This window comes from Chaetura pelagica, unplaced genomic scaffold, assembly GCF_000747805.2.
Source record: "Chaetura pelagica isolate M959 unplaced genomic scaffold, ChaPel_1.0 scaffold37, whole genome shotgun sequence".
Classification (NCBI taxonomy): Eukaryota; Metazoa; Chordata; class Aves; order Apodiformes; family Apodidae; genus Chaetura; species Chaetura pelagica.
This window is the reverse complement of record NW_009954567.1, coordinates 4686677-4708035: the sequence shown is the minus strand read 5'-3', so window position 1 is coordinate 4708035 and position 21359 is coordinate 4686677. Positions and strand designations below refer to the sequence as shown.

Here is a 21359-nt window from a genome sequence, read left to right as displayed (position 1 = left end):
AAAGGTCTCCCTCATGTGGAAATCTGCCTACCAGCTGTAAATTAAAAACTGCATTTTGCTTCTTAATAAAGGTTTCATTGCTTAGATTTGCAGATTCGTTTTTGGGAAATATCACTTAGTGTATTTTTTACAACATTTCAGTTAATCGGGCCTGTCACTGCATGGTGAAAGGAAAAAGCTTTGGTAAGATAGGATAAAAAAAATCTAAACACATTTTTAAAAAAAGCAAAATACTTCAAAATCCAGCCAGATTGTAGGCAAAATAATAATTTTTTTTTAGGATAATCTTGCATCCGTCAGTTTCCCTAGTTTTTTTTAAGAGCTGTTCTGGATATCACTCAGAATATTCTCACATATGTGTTTTTCATGCATTGCCTTTTCATGACTCAGTGGAACTGGGGTCTGAAACTGTAGCTGACTAGCAGAGTTAGAATTTACTGAATTATGTGGTCTCATAAGACTACGTAAGACTACACAGTTAATACGTCTTTGGCTACGTGTGTTTCCTCACATCCCTTACCACTGTGGTTCAAAAAAAAGTACTGCCAAATTTTCCATTTCAGAAACTAATTAAGCTCCTTTTTTCCTCAGTTTAAATGCATTATAAGAAAAACAGGTAGAAATAAAGTTTCAACTGAACCTTCACAATTGCATGATTATTTTTTTTTTCCCAGAAACACATTGATTTGACCTGAAGTGAATGCTTTCAGGTTTTTTTTTGCTAGAAAGACAGGAAGTCTTTTGAGCTGACCCAGCACATTTTCTTACTTTGTGGGTGAACAAAAAAAAATACCAACCACGTTTACAGCTATGCTTCAAATGTCTAAAATGTATTAGCTGGTAACTGAAATTAAAGTTTCTTCACACACATGTAGTAATACCAAAACCAAAGTAAGTTATGCTATCTAAAGACAAGAAAAGTGCATTTAGATTAGCAGCTTTATTTGGGTAATGTAGAGTTGGTCTGAAAAACTACTTTTTCCTGATCTTGCCGAAAAACTGTAAAACAATTCCTTGATTAATTTGACGATCCCCACAGCTGAAATCACCACATCTTTGAAGTCTTTTTTATAGCACCTCTGCATGATACACTGGAAAGGAATAGGAAAATCTTGGGACTGACTTTTACCTTTCCCACCTGGGACATCAGCTTATCTTCCTTCTTTCCATGTATCTCAAAATACTTGAAAACCCAACTGAAACCATTATAATTGCTCAAGTATAACTTTTAAGTGCTGGTGTCGATATAATTTGGAAAACAGAGACTTGATTTGTAATCATCAACTAAAAAGAAAAACTGGTGTAAGAACTTTCAAGGCTTTTGTTCATCACTGACAGGAAAAAATAGTAGCTCTCAAACGGTAGGATCTTTTTCTATTTAGTTACGCAAGAACTTAACATGCAGCAGAATGACACCCAGAACTATCACAAACTGTCTGTAAAGCTCCCTGGGGCTGGTTCTCAGTCTTTACATTTGTCAGGACCCAAACAATGAAGAAATCAAACACATTTCCTCTTCATCAAAGACACTGGTGAGCCACTAATATAACAGAGTAATACAGAATAAGAATGAATCTGTTTCTTTTATTGCTGTTAGTGTTCTTTTTGTCCCCTCCAGTTTTAAAACTCATTTACAAGACATAGTTTAAGTGCATTTATTAAAAGAGAAACATGGCATGAGATCCCCATACTGATTAGTATTATTTAATAACAATTAAAAAGCCATCACTGTTCCTCTTCTTCTGAATTTTCAGAATTTTTTCTGCCGATATGTTGAATTTTGTAGCCCTATGCAATTTTTCTAAAAAGTCACACTTTTATGTATACAATTAAAAAAAATAATCAAAAGGTGATCCAATTTCCCTAGAGTGATACACAGTTAAAATGTGAAATACACTGACATTTCCAGCTCATTCCATACTTGATGCCATCACAAAGGAACCATAATTTTATTGAACACACAATCCCTTACTCAACAGGAAAGATCTCTGGCTTGGTTTACGCTCCAAGAAATTTTGCAGCATATCCATCCCATCCAAAGATCCTCCAGGTTTCAAAATGAGGTTTCTGTATTTCATCCCAGCCTGATAAAAGATAAAGCAGAATGTTAGTATTTCCTACCTTGTGTATTTGTTGCATATTTAAAAATCTACTAATTAAATGCCTTTCCTCCTTCTAGATTTTCCTAATAGCAAATCAGGACACACCACAAGTATAATTTAGATCTGCTGGAAGAACTCAGACCAGTAGAAATGTAACCTAATCTCAAATAAATAAATCTTGTGACTTTACACTGTTTCAGAAGCTACAATCACAAATGTCTGAAAGATACACAGCATAACACACATACAATCTCCACACAGTGTCCAATGATCAATTATTCCCATGACTGACTGACAGGGAAAAGGAACCTAACATCCATTCTCTCTTAATTGATGATTTCTCCTTCTTTAATTTCTGTTTGGAGAACAGAGATGATAGTTCAGAGATAGATACAGGATTGGGGAATGACATAGCACATTAGATGTCACAGATCTGCAGAGATGATGTAAGGGTGTTGCTTAGCAACTAGAAACAATAAATGAGGCAAGTTCTATACTGAGAAACTCTAAAACAGAAATCGGTTTTGGCCTCCATCTTGCTCTGGGCTCCAAGTCAGGGCATGGTGATAAAATCCGTGTGGATTTTATCCTCTGTGACTGTCTCTTCCACTTTTCCTTTGGGACCATCCTGGAAGTCTGTATTCAGAGCCACTTAACTGCATTCAGCATGAATGGCCAGCTGCAGCTTTTTTTTGTGGTTGTGGCCCTTCATCTACAGCACTGCTCCTACAGAGCCTTTGGCTATATGGCTTACAACTGGAGCTCCAACTGTGCTGCTTACAAAGCCCTGCCCACATTTTTGGGTCACAGCTCCCAGAAGAAGGGCTGACAGGTAATTTGGTGGGAGTGATACCACCAAATGCTTGCCATACCATTGAGAATCCTCCAGTACCATGAAAAGCTTCCGAGATGCATATTGCACTCATCCAAAGGCATGACTGCTCTTTTGACAAGAAGGTCCTTAAAGCCCAGCAGGCTGGCTACCAAATTGCTGTGGTGTACAAGGAGAATTCAGAGCAGCTGATTCCTGTGATGGCTGATGACAAAGAAATCCAGCAGCTGATTAAGATACCATCACGGACTCCTTCCACTTGCAGAGGAGTTTGCAATGCAACAAAAGGGCCTACATCAGACTCCTACTACCTGAACACAACTTGAGGCTTTATCAAGATAATGCTAAAATGCTGCAGAAAACTTCCATCATGCTGGATTTCAGGCACATAATCTACATCATTATTGCCACGCTCTCAGTTGTGGTTGGCTTAAGCTGGTACAAGACAATGTGTAACATGAACTCCACACATACAAGTAGGGAGACAAATAAGAAAGCTGTGCTATCTGCAAGGAAGGGGACTGCCTGAAGATCCTGTCCTGCTCCCACAGTTCCTGCATTAACACCTGGTTCCACACCAGGCCCAGGAAGAAGGCATGTCCCTTCTGCAAGGAGGCAGTTAACACCTGTGGGTGAGGTGACCTGCTGCCAGAGCAGGCTCATGAAGATGGGAATGAGGAAGAACAGGACAACGAAGACAATGCATTTAGTGGAGGGAGTAAAGAGGAATATGTTGAAGAGGAGCAAGATGATGCAAGAGCAGTGGGAAGAAGAGGACTGATCAAGGCGTTGATGCTGAAGAACAGCATCATTTGAGCTATGATCAAGAGAAGTTATCATTAAACCAAGGGCAATCTCCCCCATGCTTTCCTTCAATTCTGCTTCCCAATAGAAGGCAACCTGAAACCAAAAAAAGTCTCACCGAAGCTGTTTGCCCCTGCAAGTCACCACTGGTAGTGGTTCTGCCTCGTTTAAACCTGCTGCCCTCAGTGCTGGCTCTGTCCACACCTCCTCAGCAGCCTTCTCCTCGAGCTGCCCTTCCCATGGCACTGCCCTGTGTCTGGTTCCCAAGGCTGGACCTTGTCCTCAACAAGGATGGGGATCCTAAGCTCAAGGGCAGCCTTGGTTGTAGCAACCATGAAATGGTGGAGTTGAAAAAAAAAGACCCTCAGGGCAGCAAGAAGGGCTCACAGGAAGCTTGACGCCCTTGACTTCAGGAGGACATATTTCAGCCTCTTCAGGGATCTGCTCGAGAGAGTATCATGGAATACCATCCTGGAGAGTAGACGGGCCCATGAAAGCTGGCTGATATTTAAGGATCACCTTCTCCAGGCCCAAGAACATTGCATCCCAACTGAGAGGCACAAAATACAGGCTGGGGGAGAATGGCTGGAGCAGTCCTGAGGAGAAGGACTTGGGGGTGGTAGTAGATGAGAAGCTCAACATGAGCCACCAGTGTGTGCTGGAGCCCAGAGAGCCAAACACATCCTGGGCTGCATCAAAAGAAGTGTGGCCAGCAGGGCCAGGGAGGGGATTCTGCCCCTCTGCTCTGCTGAGACCCCACCTGGAATACTATGTACAGTTCTGGTGCCCTCAGCACAGGAAAGATATGGAGCTCTTGGATAGAGTCCAGAGAAGGGCCACCAAGATGATCAAAGGCGTGGAGCACCTCTTCTGTGAAGACAGGCTGAGAGTTGGGGCTGTTCAGCCCAGAAAAGAGAAGGCTCTGGGGAGACCTTATAATGGCCTTCCAGGGCCTGAAGGGGCTACAGGAAAGCTGGAGAGGGGCTTTTCATCAGAGAGGGCAGCAACAGGACAAAGGGTAATGGATTTAAACTGAAGCAGAAGAGATTTAGATTAGACATCAGAAAGAAATTTTTCACCATGAGGGTAGTAAGGTGCTGGAACAGGTTGCCTAAGGAGGTTGTGGAAGCCTCTTCCGTGGATGTGTTCAAGGCTCAAGCTGGAGGAGTCTTTGTGCAGCCTGGTCTAGTGTGGGGTGTCCATGCTCATAGCAGGGAGGTTAGAACCTGATGATCTTTAAGCTCCCTTCCAACCTTAAGCATTCTATGATTCTATGAAATGACCACAGCAGTTTTTGTCACCCTGCCTTGGTCCTCACAATAAGAAAAGATGAAAGATTGTCTGGAAACATCAAAAACTCCTTGAGCCAGAGCAACAGGGGAGAACCAAAAAAGAATAGGGAGGGTGGGATATCAGAACAATTTGTGTGGGGGCTGGTTTACATTTGCTAGAATGCTTCCTCCATTACTTGCCAAAATACATGTGCATGGACACTCAGGGACACACACACACACTGAATTTTCTTCTGCATTGACACCTAAGGGGAATACCTGCTAACTCCAGGTGACAACTGTCCCTGTGTATTGCAGTCAGCAGGAGTTACTCCCTAGCCTGACAAATACAGAGAAGAGGAAAAAATACAGGGTACTGTTACAGTTTAACTGGCCCTGGCAGGTTCTTGAGACCTAGCAGAGGAACTAGAGAGAGAGGAGACTGAAGAACTCAGGAGGGTCAGAAAAGCAAGGGGTCAGTATTTCTTCCCACTTCCTGCCATACTCCACAAAAGCCAAGCGAACTGGAAACTCATCCCCCTTCTCCTGCTCCCCTCTTCCTTGTTGCTGCTTGGAGGCTCCCCAGCTCGCCATGTGCTCTCCAGAATCCAGCTCCTTCGGGTGCCATAAGGGGACATGGAACCCTCTTCTGAAGCAGCTTCGCCACAAGGGACCCTCATCCTTCTACTCCTGTGATCATCAAGATCAGCTTTGTATATATTTGTACATAAGTTTAGATATCTGCTCTTTCTCCCATGTGTTACTTCCTTTTCTGCGTTACAGTAAATTTGTTCCAGTTTCAGTTTCCAACCCTTTAGTCTCTCTTCCTTATTCCCCTTTTACCTTCTCTTGAGAGGGTGAAGGGAGAGGTAATAGGGAGCAATTCTGCCCCACAGTTTTTGGTTCACCCTGATCACTAAACCAGGACAGGTAGTAAAGAAAAGAATGAACAATTCCCCTCTCAGCAGTAAGAACAGAGCCCACAAGCCCTAAACATGTCCTCATCACCCACTGCACTGTCACGCACTGCCAGCACACATGGGTTGCTCAGTACAGTCCATCCCAGATGACAGGCCAGCCTTTAGCTATACCAGTAGAAAAACCACCCTGGAAACACTGAGGGCACTTTAAACACTACCTCCTCAGACAGGAGGTGATGCCAGTGGGTGGTAGAGGTCTTTCCAGCAGGCTTTGCTTTGTGGAGCTGCGTAGATGGAAAATTAAAAAAAAAAAAGAATTAAATAGTTCTGAGAGTGGGGTAATTGGCTGCTTTTGCCTCCTGCCTGGCAATCTCACACACTGGCGGAGGCTGATGTGACAGGTACAGGTAACCTCCTGCTACCTGGGTTATTCCAGGTCATTATCCAAATACCCCTAAGCACCTTGAGGGGAGCTGGATTTATGTATTAACATGATGCAAACAGACCTCCATTTCTTCTCTAGATACAGCAGGTGTAGGCTTATTTGGGAAGCACCTGACTACATTTCCAATCCTGTTGGCAGCAGATGTCCCAGAAGATGTCCCATGTATTTTGCATGCAGATGTCCCAGATGCTTCTGATATTGAAGAAATATTCTTCCTTTTAGTCACTGTCTGTATACATATGTACTTCCCCCACACGTCAAAGCTATGAGATTACAAGACCACATCACTTCCTGATATCTGTACTGCAAAAATAAGCACAGACCATTTTAACTGATTGAATCCCATGACATTGCATTACCAATCATATTGTCTAAATTACAGCTGGAAAAGACTAAAATGGAAAAAAACCACACTGAAGCATTGCTTATACCTCACTATTTGTGTTAAATTTCCTGAATATCAGCAGCAAATGAAGATATTTTTCCTTGCACTTTAAAAGTGTTATTTGCATAGACTTGAGGCTTTACTGCTGTCCCTCCAGAGCCAGCACATTGCTCAGTTCTAAGGAGACCTGGCGTTATTTCAGATAATGTGCAAAAACTGAGGGATGTAACAACCAATTAAGTTAGTTGTTTGCTGAACAATTTTTATAGGTACAGTCTCTAGAACTAGTTTCTTTAACTGTTGCTCAAAACAGGAAGAGAGGTTTTATTCTAACAGGAAGAGGTAAGCCAAATTTCTAAAAGCTGCAGACATACCATACCTGTTTTTCTTTCCCGCAGTTCTGAAGCCTAGTCTAAAACTAGATATAATGAAGCATGACTAACAACAAAAATCACACTGATATATCTCTTATTTTTTTAAAAAATATTGTTTGTCTTATCCTGTGGAACTCTATTGCACTTAGATGGAACAAAAATAGGGAAAATAAGCTCAAAGAGAGCCAATTTGACAAGGCTAGCATTGCTCTGAAGAGGGAGGAAAAACCTCCTCAGAGTTACCACTGAAGTTGTATCAGCATTCAAGCAGTGTGTGTGTGCGTATATGCTACAGAGTGATTGACACACACCATCATTTTTCTTCCTCACTTCCTAGCCTCAATAGCAGGCGTCACATTAAAAGAGGCACTAGTTGCTTTTTAGCTGAACCATAGCAAATATTCACTCCTAGCATAATTCATTGATTCTCAAAGCCTCCAATACACAAAGAAAACAAAAATCCCCACAAAATACAAGGTCCTGTAATCTCTCAGAAGTAAGGGCTAGAGAGCAATTCTGGGAAATTATAGCCAAGGGTTTTGACTATACAATCACTCAGAAGAGAATTTTGAGAATAGGGAGTAAAGCTTACAGAAGAAAGGACTGGGATGATACTGACCCACAATACCACAAGTCTGGCCTTGGCACCCTTATCCATCTTTCTCAACTGCTAACAGTTAAAGCCAGCACACAAAGGCCATGTTTAGGATCCATATGAACAGCATTTTATCAAAATATCTCATTTAACTTGTCATTTCCTCTCTCTTTCTCTTACTTACGAGTGACAACATTCCTACTGAATCAGCAGGGATGCTTATTCCCACATGCACCTGTCATGAATCCCTAGCCTGCAAAATCGATCTTGTTCTCCAAACCTTTCATCAATTCTCCTCTCAAACTATTCAGTTTGCTCCCCTTCTTCATAAAACCCTTTGAGTTTTATTGGCCTAACCATTGCCTTGGTTTTCTAACCCCTACCCCATCTTGTTTTCAGACTCTTCTCTGTACGGGTCAAAGTTTAACCTAGTGTACTTTCTTCACCATTCTGAGGGATGGGCAGTTCTTGAAGTTCTGGCTGCTGCAACATGGAAAAGCATGAAAGAAGGCTAATTCCAGGAGAGGGACAGGAACATCAAGCACTTTCTACTCTGTCCTTTACTTCTCTTGTATATATTTACTGAAGGGAAGAACCAGTGTTGGTTGGTGAATCCAGGAGACAGACAAGACGATGAGGGACCTCGAGGATCATCTGGTCCAACCTTTCTAGGTACTACTACAGATTTTATGACATAGCTCAGCACCCTGTCAAGCTGAGACTTAAAACTGTTTAATGTGGGGGAATCTACCACTTCCCTTAGGAGACTGTTCCAATGTTGGATTGTCCTCATGGTGAAAAATTTACCTCGTGTCCAATTGGAATCTTTGCAGGAGCAACTTGAGCCCATTACCCCTTGTCTTTTCCTTGTGACTTCCTGGTAGCCACCCTTTAAGTACTGGAACATGGTAATGAAGTCTCCCCAAAGACTTCTCTTCTCAAGGCTGAACAAACCCAGTTTTCTCAGCCTCTCCTCATAAGGCATGTCCTCCAGTCCTCTGAACAGCCTTCTGGCCCTTCTATGGACCCTCCCCAGCCTGTCCCATCCTTTTTGTAGAGCAGGGACCAAAACTGAACACAATATTCCAGGCATGGTCTGACAAGCACCAAGTAGAGAAGGATGATAACTTCTCTCTCTCTGCTGGTGATGCAGCCCAGCATCCTGTTGACTTTCTTTGCTGCTGCAGCTCACTGCTCACTCATGTTGAACCTGTTATCCACTGAGACCCCCACGTCCCTTTCCACAGGGCTGCTCTCCAGCCAGGTGGATCCCAGTCTGAACTGTGCTCCTGAGTTATGTGTTGCAGGTGCAAAACCTTACACTTCTCCCTGTTGAACTTCATAAGGTTCCTGCTAGCCCACTCCTCCAGCCAGTCCCGGTCATCCTGGAGGGTGGCCATCCCTTCTGAAGTGTCAGCTTCTCTACTCATCTTGGTGTTGTCAGCAAACTTCATCAGGGTGCCCTTGATCCCAACATCCAGCTCACTTATGAAGATATTAAACAGCACTGGGTCCAATATTGATCCCTGGGGGACCTCACTTGTGACCGGTTTGACGAGGAACTATTTACTGTCACCCTCTGGGTATGGTCTGTCAGCCAGTTACCCACCCCATGCACAGACCACTTCTCAAGGCTTTAACAAGTCAGTTTCTCTAGAAGCAGGCTGTGGGGGACTGTGTGAAAAGCCTTGGAGAAGTCCAGATAATGTTCATTGAGATGTGATGCTTATGGATCACTATGGCAATAAACGGGGTTTCTGAGACAACATGCAAGAGAAGTATGTAGTAAAAGTGTTAATCACCTACCTTTGGGTTCATTATTCCTTCTTGCTTAAAGCAGCTATAAAAAATGTCCATGGAAAACACTTCACTCCACAGGTATCCATAGTACTGACCATCATAACCACCTGCCAGATGTCCAAAAGTAGCTGGCATGTTTGTTCCTTAAAAAGTAGATGGAAATGAATTTACATAAATCAAATGCAGTTATTTATTTGATGTATACAGTACTTAAACTTTAGGAATAAATTAGCTAGGAATGTATAACAAACACTTCAAAACTTGTAACATAAAGGTATGCCTCAAAATATTTGCCATATTCTGTTGACTACGAAGTAAACTTATTTCCCACCTTAGGCTAGTTGCACATCAAACACAGATGTGACAGAACACCTAAAATGATATTCATATCACATCACTCTAAAATATAATCTGCAAAAGGTTATGTTTTCTATTTACCTTAATATTCCTTCAGATGAGATCATTAAGATCAGCCCAAGATTCAAATTAATTATTTCTGCTTCATAAAGTACATTTTTTTATAAACAACAACTTGGGGGGGGGGTATGCCCAGCATTATTGAGAAAGAAAGACATGTTTAATCAAAACATTTGGACATGCTGTATAAAAGCTTCATACTGACATACCTGGGGTGGCAGGAATTCCTAGAATCTCCATACAGTATTTAGCATATTCATCTGCTGGGTCAACAGATGGCTTTGTATGCAGTGCCTGGTCAACTTTGCTCAGAACAATCTGACGGAGGGTTAATAGGCCTAATTGAGCAAGAACATTTAATTAACTAGTATCAAAGTAGCTTGAGTTTCTTATGTACCTTTCATTTAAACTTCTCAATAGACATCCTAAATTATCGGAATTTTTACCATGGAAAAAATGTGGAGTTACATCATTTCCTTCTGAACTGCTTCAGTTACAAAAAGTTGAGAGGCATATTTTTAATAAAGGAATTTTCATTATAAGCTTCAACTTTTAAAATGTTATTTTCCTCAAAGATCAAAGCCAAAATAAAGCAGATATTCTAAAAACAAATTTCGGTATTTAAAATTGTTTTCAACTGTCTTCACTTTGAGTACAGCATTTCATTCTGGGCTTACACAGATGTTAATAACTATTTCTTCCCTAAGGCACTTCAAACAACAGCAGGAACTGCTGCTGGAGCTGCTACAGGCTTTTTTGAAGAAGCTACAAGGTATGAACCCTTACTCAGAAAAAACACTTACGGATCTACAGTGCCTGTACCAGCCAGAAGGACAGGGAGTTCTTGTTCAGGATAGGAAAGCAGTTATGAAATAAACCACCATTGGCTTTAAATGACACATTGTACCACAAATGAGTAAGACTATGTTAGTGGGGGAGTCCTGATTAAAGGTATAGAGGAGTTACAGTGACAGAATAACAGTTAGATGATAGATAATTATATGAAATTACAATCTAAGTTTGGAGCTACACCATGCAAAGGCATTTAGTTCTGTGGGGAGCCTGGAAAATCAGAGCTGCTACTGTTCCTGCAAGTAAGTAGCTGTCATTGCAGCCTTCATTAATGGTGAGAGACATGCACATAAAGCTAGAAAAACAGAGTTAAGTGCACACAGAGAAGAAATGTGATGGTCTAGTTATGTTTATCTTCAATGTTGCCCACCAATTTTTAAAATTATATATTTTTTATAAATATACTGTGTGGAGAGAGGGCAGAGAGATACCTGTATTAGCCAGTCTAGAGGCAGCAAGTTTTTCCAGAAGTGTGTCTCCAACACGGCTCTCATCTTTATAATGTCTTGACATCTGCTGTAATGGTTCTTTTTCCCACACCCAGTTCTCAAACATTTGTGAAGGTACCTCTACAAAGTCTGTTTCCACATTAGTTCCACTGAACCTAGCAAAATCAGTCTGAAAGGAAAAGCTATCATATTAAATGAAAATAGAAGCCAGGATTTCTAGCAGAATATAAACTTTCAGATGCCAAGATTTCAAATGAGTATTTTGAACAGGTCCATAATGATAATAAAAAAACCTAATTTTAAATCAAGTAGTAAAAAAATTCAGGTATAAGACTATTACCAAGCAACAAAACAGATTACTCAGTAGTTTTCTTAATATTAGATTTTGTTATATTTCCCCAAAGTAAAATAATTAATTCAAAGTATACACTTCTAATCTATTGTATTACAGTTTATGCAACAATTCAAAGATTTTGCTTGACCAACTTACCTTATTAAGCTTTGTCCTGTCTTATTTCGTAAGGCAAATGGTTGGTTAACATATAGCACAAGGTTGTAAGCCAGTAAATAAAGGAATCCTGAAATAAAGGAATCTTAGCTACTTTACTAATATAATGTCTCCAAATCTGACACTCAGTGATTGACAGAAGAATTTTCCTTTTGAAAGCCAAGCACATTAGAGATTTTTATTTTTCATTTCAATGCCTGTCAAACACTTCATGTTTATAAAGGCCTCCCGAGACACTAATTTTGAAGAAAGGTTTTGTGGAGTTAAAAATCTTCATTAAAATATATTCCAAACTCAAAATATTTCTAAAAAGAAAGAGTCACTTTTGAAAAACAGTTGTTCAAATACCCATGGAAATTATTAGGTCTCCCTACAAACATGTCCTGTAGTAAGTCTACCTCCTCTTGCCAACCCAATTTTATTGTTCTTCCCTTCTCAGCAACATTCTAACAGGGCATTTCAAGTGCTAAAAGAAAAAGCAAATTCTCAGTTTCCCAAATGTCCTCTCTAAGAGCTGTAGATATTCTTAGGTTCCATCCTCCATTGGGGAATAAATGCTCACAGAGATACTGGCTTTTGAATTCACTTTCTTGCAGGGCTACAAAAAAACCCAGGCATGTATAATACAGGACATTTAAACAAATCATCATATGAAACAAGACAGTGCTTTGCAAACACAAATCCCAGAGGACAGGATGCTGTCATGTGGGAATTGCAAGTTATTTGCAGGTGTGCAAATAGTAATTTACATAAATGCAACAGCAGTAAGTGTGGTTGCTATGCACACAGAAACCACCTCAGAAGTGGGAGAGGCAACTAGACAGCAGGTCTCCCTGACCTCTGTGCAATTCCACAAGAAGTGAAGTACATACGCATTGGAATTGTTCGCATGGGCTGCCCAGAAAGGGCTCTGCAATATCCAGGCACATCTTCACTGGTTATCAAAATGTTGTGGTTACTTTTGTACCCACGTTGAATGTGTCTCATTTATAAACACGTTAGGTAGTTTCAAAGAGAGAACAGCTTTTATTTCTCAATTTTTGAGCTTAGAAACAAGTATCTTAGGGTAAGGATGATCAAATCACAGAATCATAGAACCATTAAGGCTGGAAGGGATCGTCAGGAGCAGGGAACTCTACCACTAGACAAGGTTGCACAAAACCTTGTCCAACTTGGTCTTAAAAACCTCCAGGGATGGGGCATCAACAACCTCCCTGGGCAACCCACTCCTGTTCCTCACCACCCTTATAGAGAAGAATTTCTTCCTAATATCAAACCTAAATCTCCCTTCTCTCAGTTTAAAACCATTACCCCTTGTCCTATCACTATCTCCTCTGATGAAAAGCCCTTCCCCAGCTTTCCTGTAGGCCTCTTTCAAGTACTGAAAGGCTGCTCCAAGTTCTCCCCCAAGCCTTCTCTCCTCTGGGCTGAACAGCCCCAGGTCTCTCAGCCTGTCTTCACAGCAGAGGTGCTCCACGCCTTTGATCATCTTTGTGGCCCTTCTCTGGAACCTTTGCAATAGGCCTATATCTTTCTTGTGCTCACAGCACCAGACCTGTACACAGTATTCCAGGTGGGGTCTCACCAGAGAAGAGCAGAGGGGCAGAATCCCCTCCCTGGCCCTGCTGGCCACACTTCTATTGATGCAGCCCAGGATGTGTTTGGCCCTCTGGGCTCCGGCACAAACTGGTGGCTCACGTCGAGCTTCTCATCTACTACCACCCCCAAGTCCTTCTCCTCAGGACTGCTCCAGCCATTCTCCCCCAGCCTGTATTTGTGCCTGGGGTTGTGCTGACCCAGGTGATCTGGAGTCACAAATAATTTTCATTTCTAGGTACAGCAATCTATTTTTTTTTTTTGTTCTAATATCTATCATACTACTACATGTAGTAAGAAGCCCTTTGACAGCTTTAACAAAAGCCATAATTGATCACTTTCTTCACCTTACACATGGATCTTTTCAGTCATCACAGGTACCTGCACAGTGCAAACGGAAGAGTATATGTTCTTATATAAACATTTTCTTAAGAAGATTAATTCATTGCTGTAATTTTAAATAATATTAGAAACAAAAAAACCCACCGCCCTGCAACTTTTAAAAATAACAAAAAAATTGCATATGCACTTTACTAAAATTGGAAACCAACAGAATAGGCTTATATCTTGCACTGAGACAGTGGCAAAAGAAATGTCTTACACTGGAATTGAAATGTCACTAACCTGTGCACATATCTGATGCATTACATGACCAAATTCATGGAAGTAAGTCTTTACTTCATCATGTCGTAGCAATGATGGGTGATCTAACACTGGTTTTGTGAAATTGGTTACCAGAGCAGCTACAGACATCATTCTGCTGCCATCGGAGAGAAGACAGCCAGGCTGGAGACCAAAGCATGCAGCATGTCCATACTTTCCCTCTCTGTATAAGAAAAGACATCAGACACTACCTTCAAAATACAACCCTGCTCACCAGAAAGCAGAAGCCTCATCAAAAACAGGGACAATCAGACATTGTGTTTTTTAAGCTTTACACAAAGAAATTACATTTTGTCATGACTCCTAAGACTCACTAAGTTTAAGATTCTGTTAAGAGAACAAGGAGGAAAACCCCAATACTTAAATCACACCAGTTTAAGACTCACAGCAGCATTTACAATTATCTGATTTTTACTCAAGTACTGAAATTATATACATTAGAAGTCAATTATATTTTAAACTGCTGCTGTGATAAGAAGGACTAGGCTATGTCCTCTGAACCATATCTTTTCTTCTGCTGGAGGAAACAACTGAACACAGTTTATTGCATTTTTAATGTGATCCAAAAGTTCAAAGAAAAATTATTTTTCATTTTTTGTTCTAAACCTGAGTAGTTGAATGGGTAGTTAAATCAGAATTGTTTTACTAAGAAATAGCTTCAGCAGTTAACATAATATGCAGAAAAGGGGGACCAGGCAACAGGTGGAGAAGATAATGTGCCTATATTAAAAAGAAAAATTTATGAACTACTGTGTTGACTAACTTAATTTTCTTAACCCAGGGAAGCCTTAAGTCAATTTACATTAAAAAAAGGTATCACCCAATTCATAAATTGCTAAAGAATATTATAAAAAAGAAACAACAAACAACCAACGAAAAACAGTCAAAAAGGACTGGCTAAGAATAAGTCCTGTCAAATCAGTCTAGGCTTCTATCTCTGACATAACACAGATGATGCTGTAATTGGGGAAAGGGTCAGCTGGCCTTGACCAACTGGTCACTGGCTTCTACACTGAAGACTCTTGGCTGGGTAACTGCTCAGTTGGCAGGTGACACTCCTTCAGCCCTGTGACAGAAGCACCTTCAGCACCATGAACAGAACCTTGGGGAGCAGGCATCTCTGCTCACGGTGCTCTGGTTTTTTAAGGGAACTGTATATATAGGGAGTTCCAATGTGTAAGTCACATAACTTATCACGTGAAAAATTAATGCTGTGATAAAGGCAACTCAAACATGAGAAATGACAAATTAACACTGAGATAAGGGGGATATAAACATATTACAAACGGCTCATTTCAGGTTGCAGTCCTAAACCTCACTTCTAAAACTTGTGTTTTGATGTTTTAAAATAGCATTTGTTTAATGTAATTGTAGAAAAGGTTTTTTAATACTTTTTATTTGCATTTGTTTAACATAATTTTTAAAAACTATACTTTCCTATTTTTTTAAATTGCATTAATTTAACACTGCTTTCAGAATATATCTCATATTTGATTGACTTGCCTTCATCTCATTGTTAATTTTTCCTCTTAAAAATTGTGTGACTCATACACATGAACTCTCCTCTTGCAAAAATCAGAACACCATGAGCCGAGCCACCTGCTCCCCAAGATTCTGTTCATGGTGCTGAGCAAGCACCATTTGCTGATCAGTGCAAGGTTGTTCCAGAGGAGAGTGGGCAGTGTAGAGAAGTGTCCAGTGGCCAGTTAGCAGCGGTTAGTTGGTGGCAGCCAGTTGTCCTAGACTCTGTTAATACCTCCAAAGAGAGCTGGGAAGCTACCTGGCAGTACACTTCAAGGTATGCTCAACGGGAATCTATTCTTGGTGTTAATCTATTTGATATTTTCTTCAGCAGTCTGGACAACAGGATACAAAATACATATATAAAGTGTAAAAAGGAACTGAGAGAACCAGAAACACTTGACAGATAGCAATATGACTGAATTAACAGTTCAACTTAAATTAAAACACACTATTATAGTTAGGAGGAAGAAAAGTTCATAGAGGCAAAAAATTATAGGCAACTTATTAGACAGCAACACTACGGGAAATTAACCAAGTAGTAACACTTTATAAACTAAATATAAGCAAGACATGCAGCAGTACTACAAAAAAAGAAAAAGTGTGAACTATCTGAAAACAGTCCAGAGAGCATCCTAAGGAACACATTAATAGTCCTCTCAGTGGGAGAAACATTTACTTCCAAAGGCATTTAATTTCAATCACAGCTGCAAACCACTGAGACTGATTCCATTTTAAACACATAAGTAAAAGACCAAGTCATAATTACCTGGGATAAAGGTCCAAATAGAACTGTCCTAACATTTCTCCTGTTGAATTATCCTTCACTGTATAAAGAGTAACGCTGTCGTGCCAAACATGAGCACCTTCTACTTTCTCAAATACCAGTCCCAGTAGCTTCTGGTAAATACTCAATAAGCCTTCTGTAACAGCCTCAATCGGGAAGTATTCCTTCAGCTTTTCTTGATCTATGGAGTACTTCAGCTCTTCTGTTTTAGTCATATAATAATGAAGATCCCATGCATTGACTCTTCCATCATAACCAAAGTTTCTTTCTTTACACTCCTTTTTCTTCAAATCTAGAATGAATTCTCTTTCTTCCTCAACCAATGGCTTTAGTTTCTTACTCAAATAATCTGAAACAGAGATTGCCTTGGAATCAACTTTTATGTTCCTTACTAGAATATGCTTTCCTATAAAATACACCCATTAACTTGAAACACGTCCAAGAGTGGATGCAACAGTTTTTCATTTGTCGACCAATAGTAAGCAAACTGTCTGCTTTCTTATCTTAATGAGTTTTAAATGTAGGCATGTTATAAATATTGCAGCAATCCACACAGGCCTAGTAGTACTGTGAAGGGTGTTGGTAAATTTAGACTTTTTCAAACATAATAGAAATGAAAAATAACACTAGACACTTTCATACGAGGTCTTTGATTTTACCTTACGTTATCTCAGTTATCTTGATGTGTTTTCACAGAAACAGCCAAACTACAACTCCTATTAGTTACTGCAACTGCAAAATTCAAAGCCTACTTTTTTTAACCCCCAAGTCTTTTCAAAACAGATTACTTCTAGCTAAAGTCCTATAAAAGAACATGACAGCAAAGAGTTCCTGCCTATATGACGGCTAGCTTCTACACTACTAAAGCCACTGGGTATCAATCTCTATGATCCCAATTTCTTCCAATATAACTTTTCTTTGACAAGACAGATCACAGCATTATGAGTCCAATATATCGAGTATAAAATATTTAACCTCACTGAAGCTCACATAAAGCACCTACTGTACTTACTTTCTTGTAAGCATTTCTGGACTATGAGATACTTTTTTTCCTTAAGAATTCAGGATAATGTTCACTATTTGTATCAAGACTGCAAAATTTAGGAATTTTCACTCGTGTTTCTAGGTAGAATGCAAGGCACCATATGCATTTACATGGCTGAAATACTGTTTGCAGCTTATGCTATGATAAATTAAGAATATGTCATAGGACAGAATGGTTTTTCTTTCTTGTCTTAAGATTGGTGTATGAACATTGATTTAAACACGAATGTATATGAACAAAACAGATCAAATCATACTGTTGTGTGTGTAGCTGAGGATATATCAAAAGAACTAAAGTAAAGCTGACAATTAATTTGATAAACATTCTCCCTTTTTGAGAATTACAATGAAATCTATTTATTAATAGAAAAGTATATTATCTCATACCTTAAAAAGTTAAAGTTACAACAACAGCTGCTAAATTATGACAAGTGTCAGCTTCAAAACAAATTTAAAAAACACAGTATTTTATAAGCCTATTTAGAATTGGAAAAATATAATGGACAGAAGAGAGTACAAACTACTTTAAGTATGCTTAAAAAAAATCAGGTAATTCTAACAGGAGAAATGTGACAGAATTAGAGGGGAAGGAAGATGTGCATTTGAATCTGTTTATGTATAAATGCAAAAAACCCACTACCAACTACCACCAAACAGACTATTGCTGTACTAAATTATTTTGGAGGGCTTATTTATACAATATAACGATATACAATCTTGTGGTGTTAGGGCACATTAATAAAGGAACGCATATTAGTCTGTGGAAGTACATCATTCCAGAAAGTAGAAATTAACTCTTTGCACAAGTGGGCTCAAGGAGGTCATCACAATTACTAAAAATTTGTAAACGGAACTGTTCAGTTCAAAATTTTCAAGATATCTCTCTTTTCAGACTGAATTCCACTAGAGGGATTTTAAATTCCAGATTGAAACATTCCAGATTTGATTTTTTATTTCAGCTCATGGAAGATGCATCATACCATACTGTAATCTTTCATTGTACTTAATGCAGTTTTATCAGAGAAAGACACCAAGGCTACAGACACACAAAACATTGCAGCTAACCTACAGGAACAGAAAGCTGTAACTGTGACACAGTCTTTTGAATTGATAAAATTGCTTAGGCTGTACATATTGTTCTGGTTCTGAATTAGGATAACTGCATTTTGGGACACAGAAAGATGCAAATGCTTGTCTATATTGGCTGTTACAAAGCAGTTATTTTCAGATTTTTATCTTGTGACTCCCTGTTTTGGAACAATTGCATTTGCATAGCTATAGTCTAAAAAAACAATACATGCCAGAATAGAAGCAACATTGAGTTTCTTTTCTATCTAAATATGATGAACACGTGTGATCCAATTATGTATTTATCTTGGCTGAGGAGACGTGTTATCACCAAACAGAAAAGTATTATTTATAAATAAGAACAAACCTAGGAAGGCCGCTACATTGTCTGTGCTCTTCGCAGTGTTCACTTCCAGGACAAAGTTGGCATGTGTATTATAACCAAGGAGCTCTGCTACTTTTGCCCTTAGTGGAAGCAATTGCTGAAGAATTTTTGTGTTCTCCTAAAAAAGAAAGAAGGCAGATTTCTAAAATGAAACTAGACAATGCATATTATCAAAACAATTATCTGAATACTATCTGAAATTATAAGAAACAGCAAAAATTTAAAATGAAACACTTAAAGATATAAATATAAAACAATGTAAGTTGAAATATAATCTTGGGGTTTTCTTGTCACAGCATTTGATTGCAGGTAGCTAGCTTTCTAGTCATTCTGAGTTTATCTGTTTTAACTAATCAAAAGATATACTATTTCCTTTTAGGATAATAATGGATTTTTGACTGTTGCAAAGAGTTTATTTCCTTTATTAATCATTTATATGTGCAAGATAAAAGGGAAATGGTTGACAGAAGGCTTCATTCCTTGTTCATGGAGAAGACAAACTCCAAGTAATTGTACCAACATTAAAAGCTTGACTGCAAATTTCCCTCTTTTGCCACTCTGCCAATAGCAGTTGGAGAAAGATCTGAAACATGAAAATGCCAGGCCCTGTCCAAAATGTGGTGGAGAATCCTTGAGAAGGTGAAAACCCTCTTTGCAAAGCACAAGTTTGGAAGATTGTCGCACAGATTTAACAACAAATCCCTTTAAGTGTGCTGACTTGCAGAGTGTCCATTTCTTGTTGCCATCTTATTTTATCTTTTACTCTTCACATTTCCCACTGCAGAATCACCAGGGCTGGAAAAGACCTTTAAGATCATCAAGTCCAGCCTATGACCTAACACCCACCACACTGGCTAGACCATGGCACTAAGTGCCACATCCAGCCTTTCCCTGAACAACATGCAGGGATGGTGCCTCCACCACATCCCTGGGAAGTCCATTCCAATGTCTAATCACCTTCTCCCTGAGGAATTGCTTCCTAATATCCAACCTAAACCTAAACCTGTGACTAGTGGAGTCCCACAGGGGTCGGTACTGGGACCGGTGTTGTTCAACATCTTCATCAACGACCTGGATGAGGGTATAGAATGTACCCTCAGCAAGTTTGCTGATGACACTAAGCTGGGAGGAGTGGCTGACACACCACAAGGCTGTGCTGCCATTCAGAGAGACTTAGATAGGTTGGAGAGTTGGGCGGGGAGAAACATGATGAAATTCAACAAGGGGAAGTGCAGAGTTTTACATTTGGGGAAGAACAACACCATGTCCCAGTACAGGTTGGGGGCTGAACTGCTGGAGAGTAGTGTAGGTGAAAGAGACCTGGGGGTCCTGGTAGACAGGAGGATGACCATGAGCCAGCAATGTGCCCTTGTGGCCAAGAAGGCCAATGGCATCCTGGGGTGCATTAGAAAGGGTGTGGTTAGTAGGTCAAGAGAGGTTCTCCTCCCCCTCTATTCTGCATTGGTGAGGCCACATCTGGAGTATTGTGTCCAGTTCTGGGCCCCTCAGTTCAAGAAGGACAGGGAACTGCTTGAAAGAGTCCAGCGCAGAGCTACGAAGATGATTAGGGGAGTGGAACATCTCCCTTATGAGGAAAGGCTGAGGGAGCTGGGTCTCTTTAGCTTGGAGAAAAGGAGACTGAGGGGTGACCTCATCAATGTTTACAAATATGTAAGGGGTGAGTGTCAGGGGGACGGAGTTAGGCTTTTCTCGGTGATGACCAGTGATAGGACAAGGGGTAATGGGTGTAAATTGGAGCATAGGAGGTTCAAGGTGAATATCCGAAAAAATTTTTTTACTGTGAGAGTGACAGAGCCCTGGAACAGACTGCCCAGGGAGGTTGTGGAGTCTCCCTCACTGGAGACATTCAAAACTCACCTGGATGAGTTCCTGTGTGATGTACTCTAGGTGACCCTGCTCTGGCAGGGGGGTTGGACTAGATGATCTCTCGAGGTCCCTTCCAGCCCCTAAGATTCTATGATTCTATGATTCTATGATTCTAAACCTCCCCTGGAGCAGCTTCAGGCCAGGCCCTCTTGTCTTGTTGCTAGTTGCCTGGAAAAAGAGCCCAGCCCCCACCTGACTACAACCTCCCTTCAGGTAGTTGAAGAGAGTGATAAGGTCCCCCCTGAGTCTCCTCCAGGCTAAACAACCCCAGCTCACTCAACCTATCCCTATAAGACATTGACTCTAGTCCCTTCATCAGCCTCGTACAATGACTTCAAGTACCAAAAGCTCAACTCTGCCATTGTTCTCTAATGAAAGGCTGGTAAAATTGCCTGAATGACACTTTCATCTTTTCCTCCTTTTTCATTATTTTTGTACCTATCTAGTTGCCTGGTCTCACCAGTATCAAATAAATTAATTATGAAATTATTTATTCTTTTTATAAAGTATGTTTATAGCTATTCTTCAGATAATTACATCTCTTTTCTGAAAATGTAGGGATTTAACACATCTAATTAAAATTCTCATTAGTGTGTAATGTATTAATTTCACATTTAATCACCTGTATTTCATAATTAAAATGCATGTTTAAAT

General features: G+C 40.1%; 1 protein-coding gene across 1 annotated transcript in view; it reads right to left on the bottom strand.

The window, feature by feature from the left end:
* Nucleotides 1–1748: 1748 nt before the first annotated feature.
* Nucleotides 1749–21359, bottom strand: part of NLN (neurolysin (metallopeptidase M3 family)) — a 29636-nt gene continuing 10025 nt past the window's right edge. The window contains exons 6-12 of the mRNA XM_010005370.1: nt 18801–18936; nt 16304–16670; nt 13975–14176; nt 11229–11415; nt 10155–10283; nt 9535–9671; nt 1749–2084 (exon numbers count right to left, since the gene is read on the bottom strand). Coding sequence (XP_010003672.1) covers nt 1950–2084; nt 9535–9671; nt 10155–10283; nt 11229–11415; nt 13975–14176; nt 16304–16670; nt 18801–18936 — 1293 coding nt within the window. The 3' untranslated portion in view covers nt 1749–1949. The remainder of the gene's footprint in view (nt 2085–9534; nt 9672–10154; nt 10284–11228; nt 11416–13974; nt 14177–16303; nt 16671–18800; nt 18937–21359) is intronic.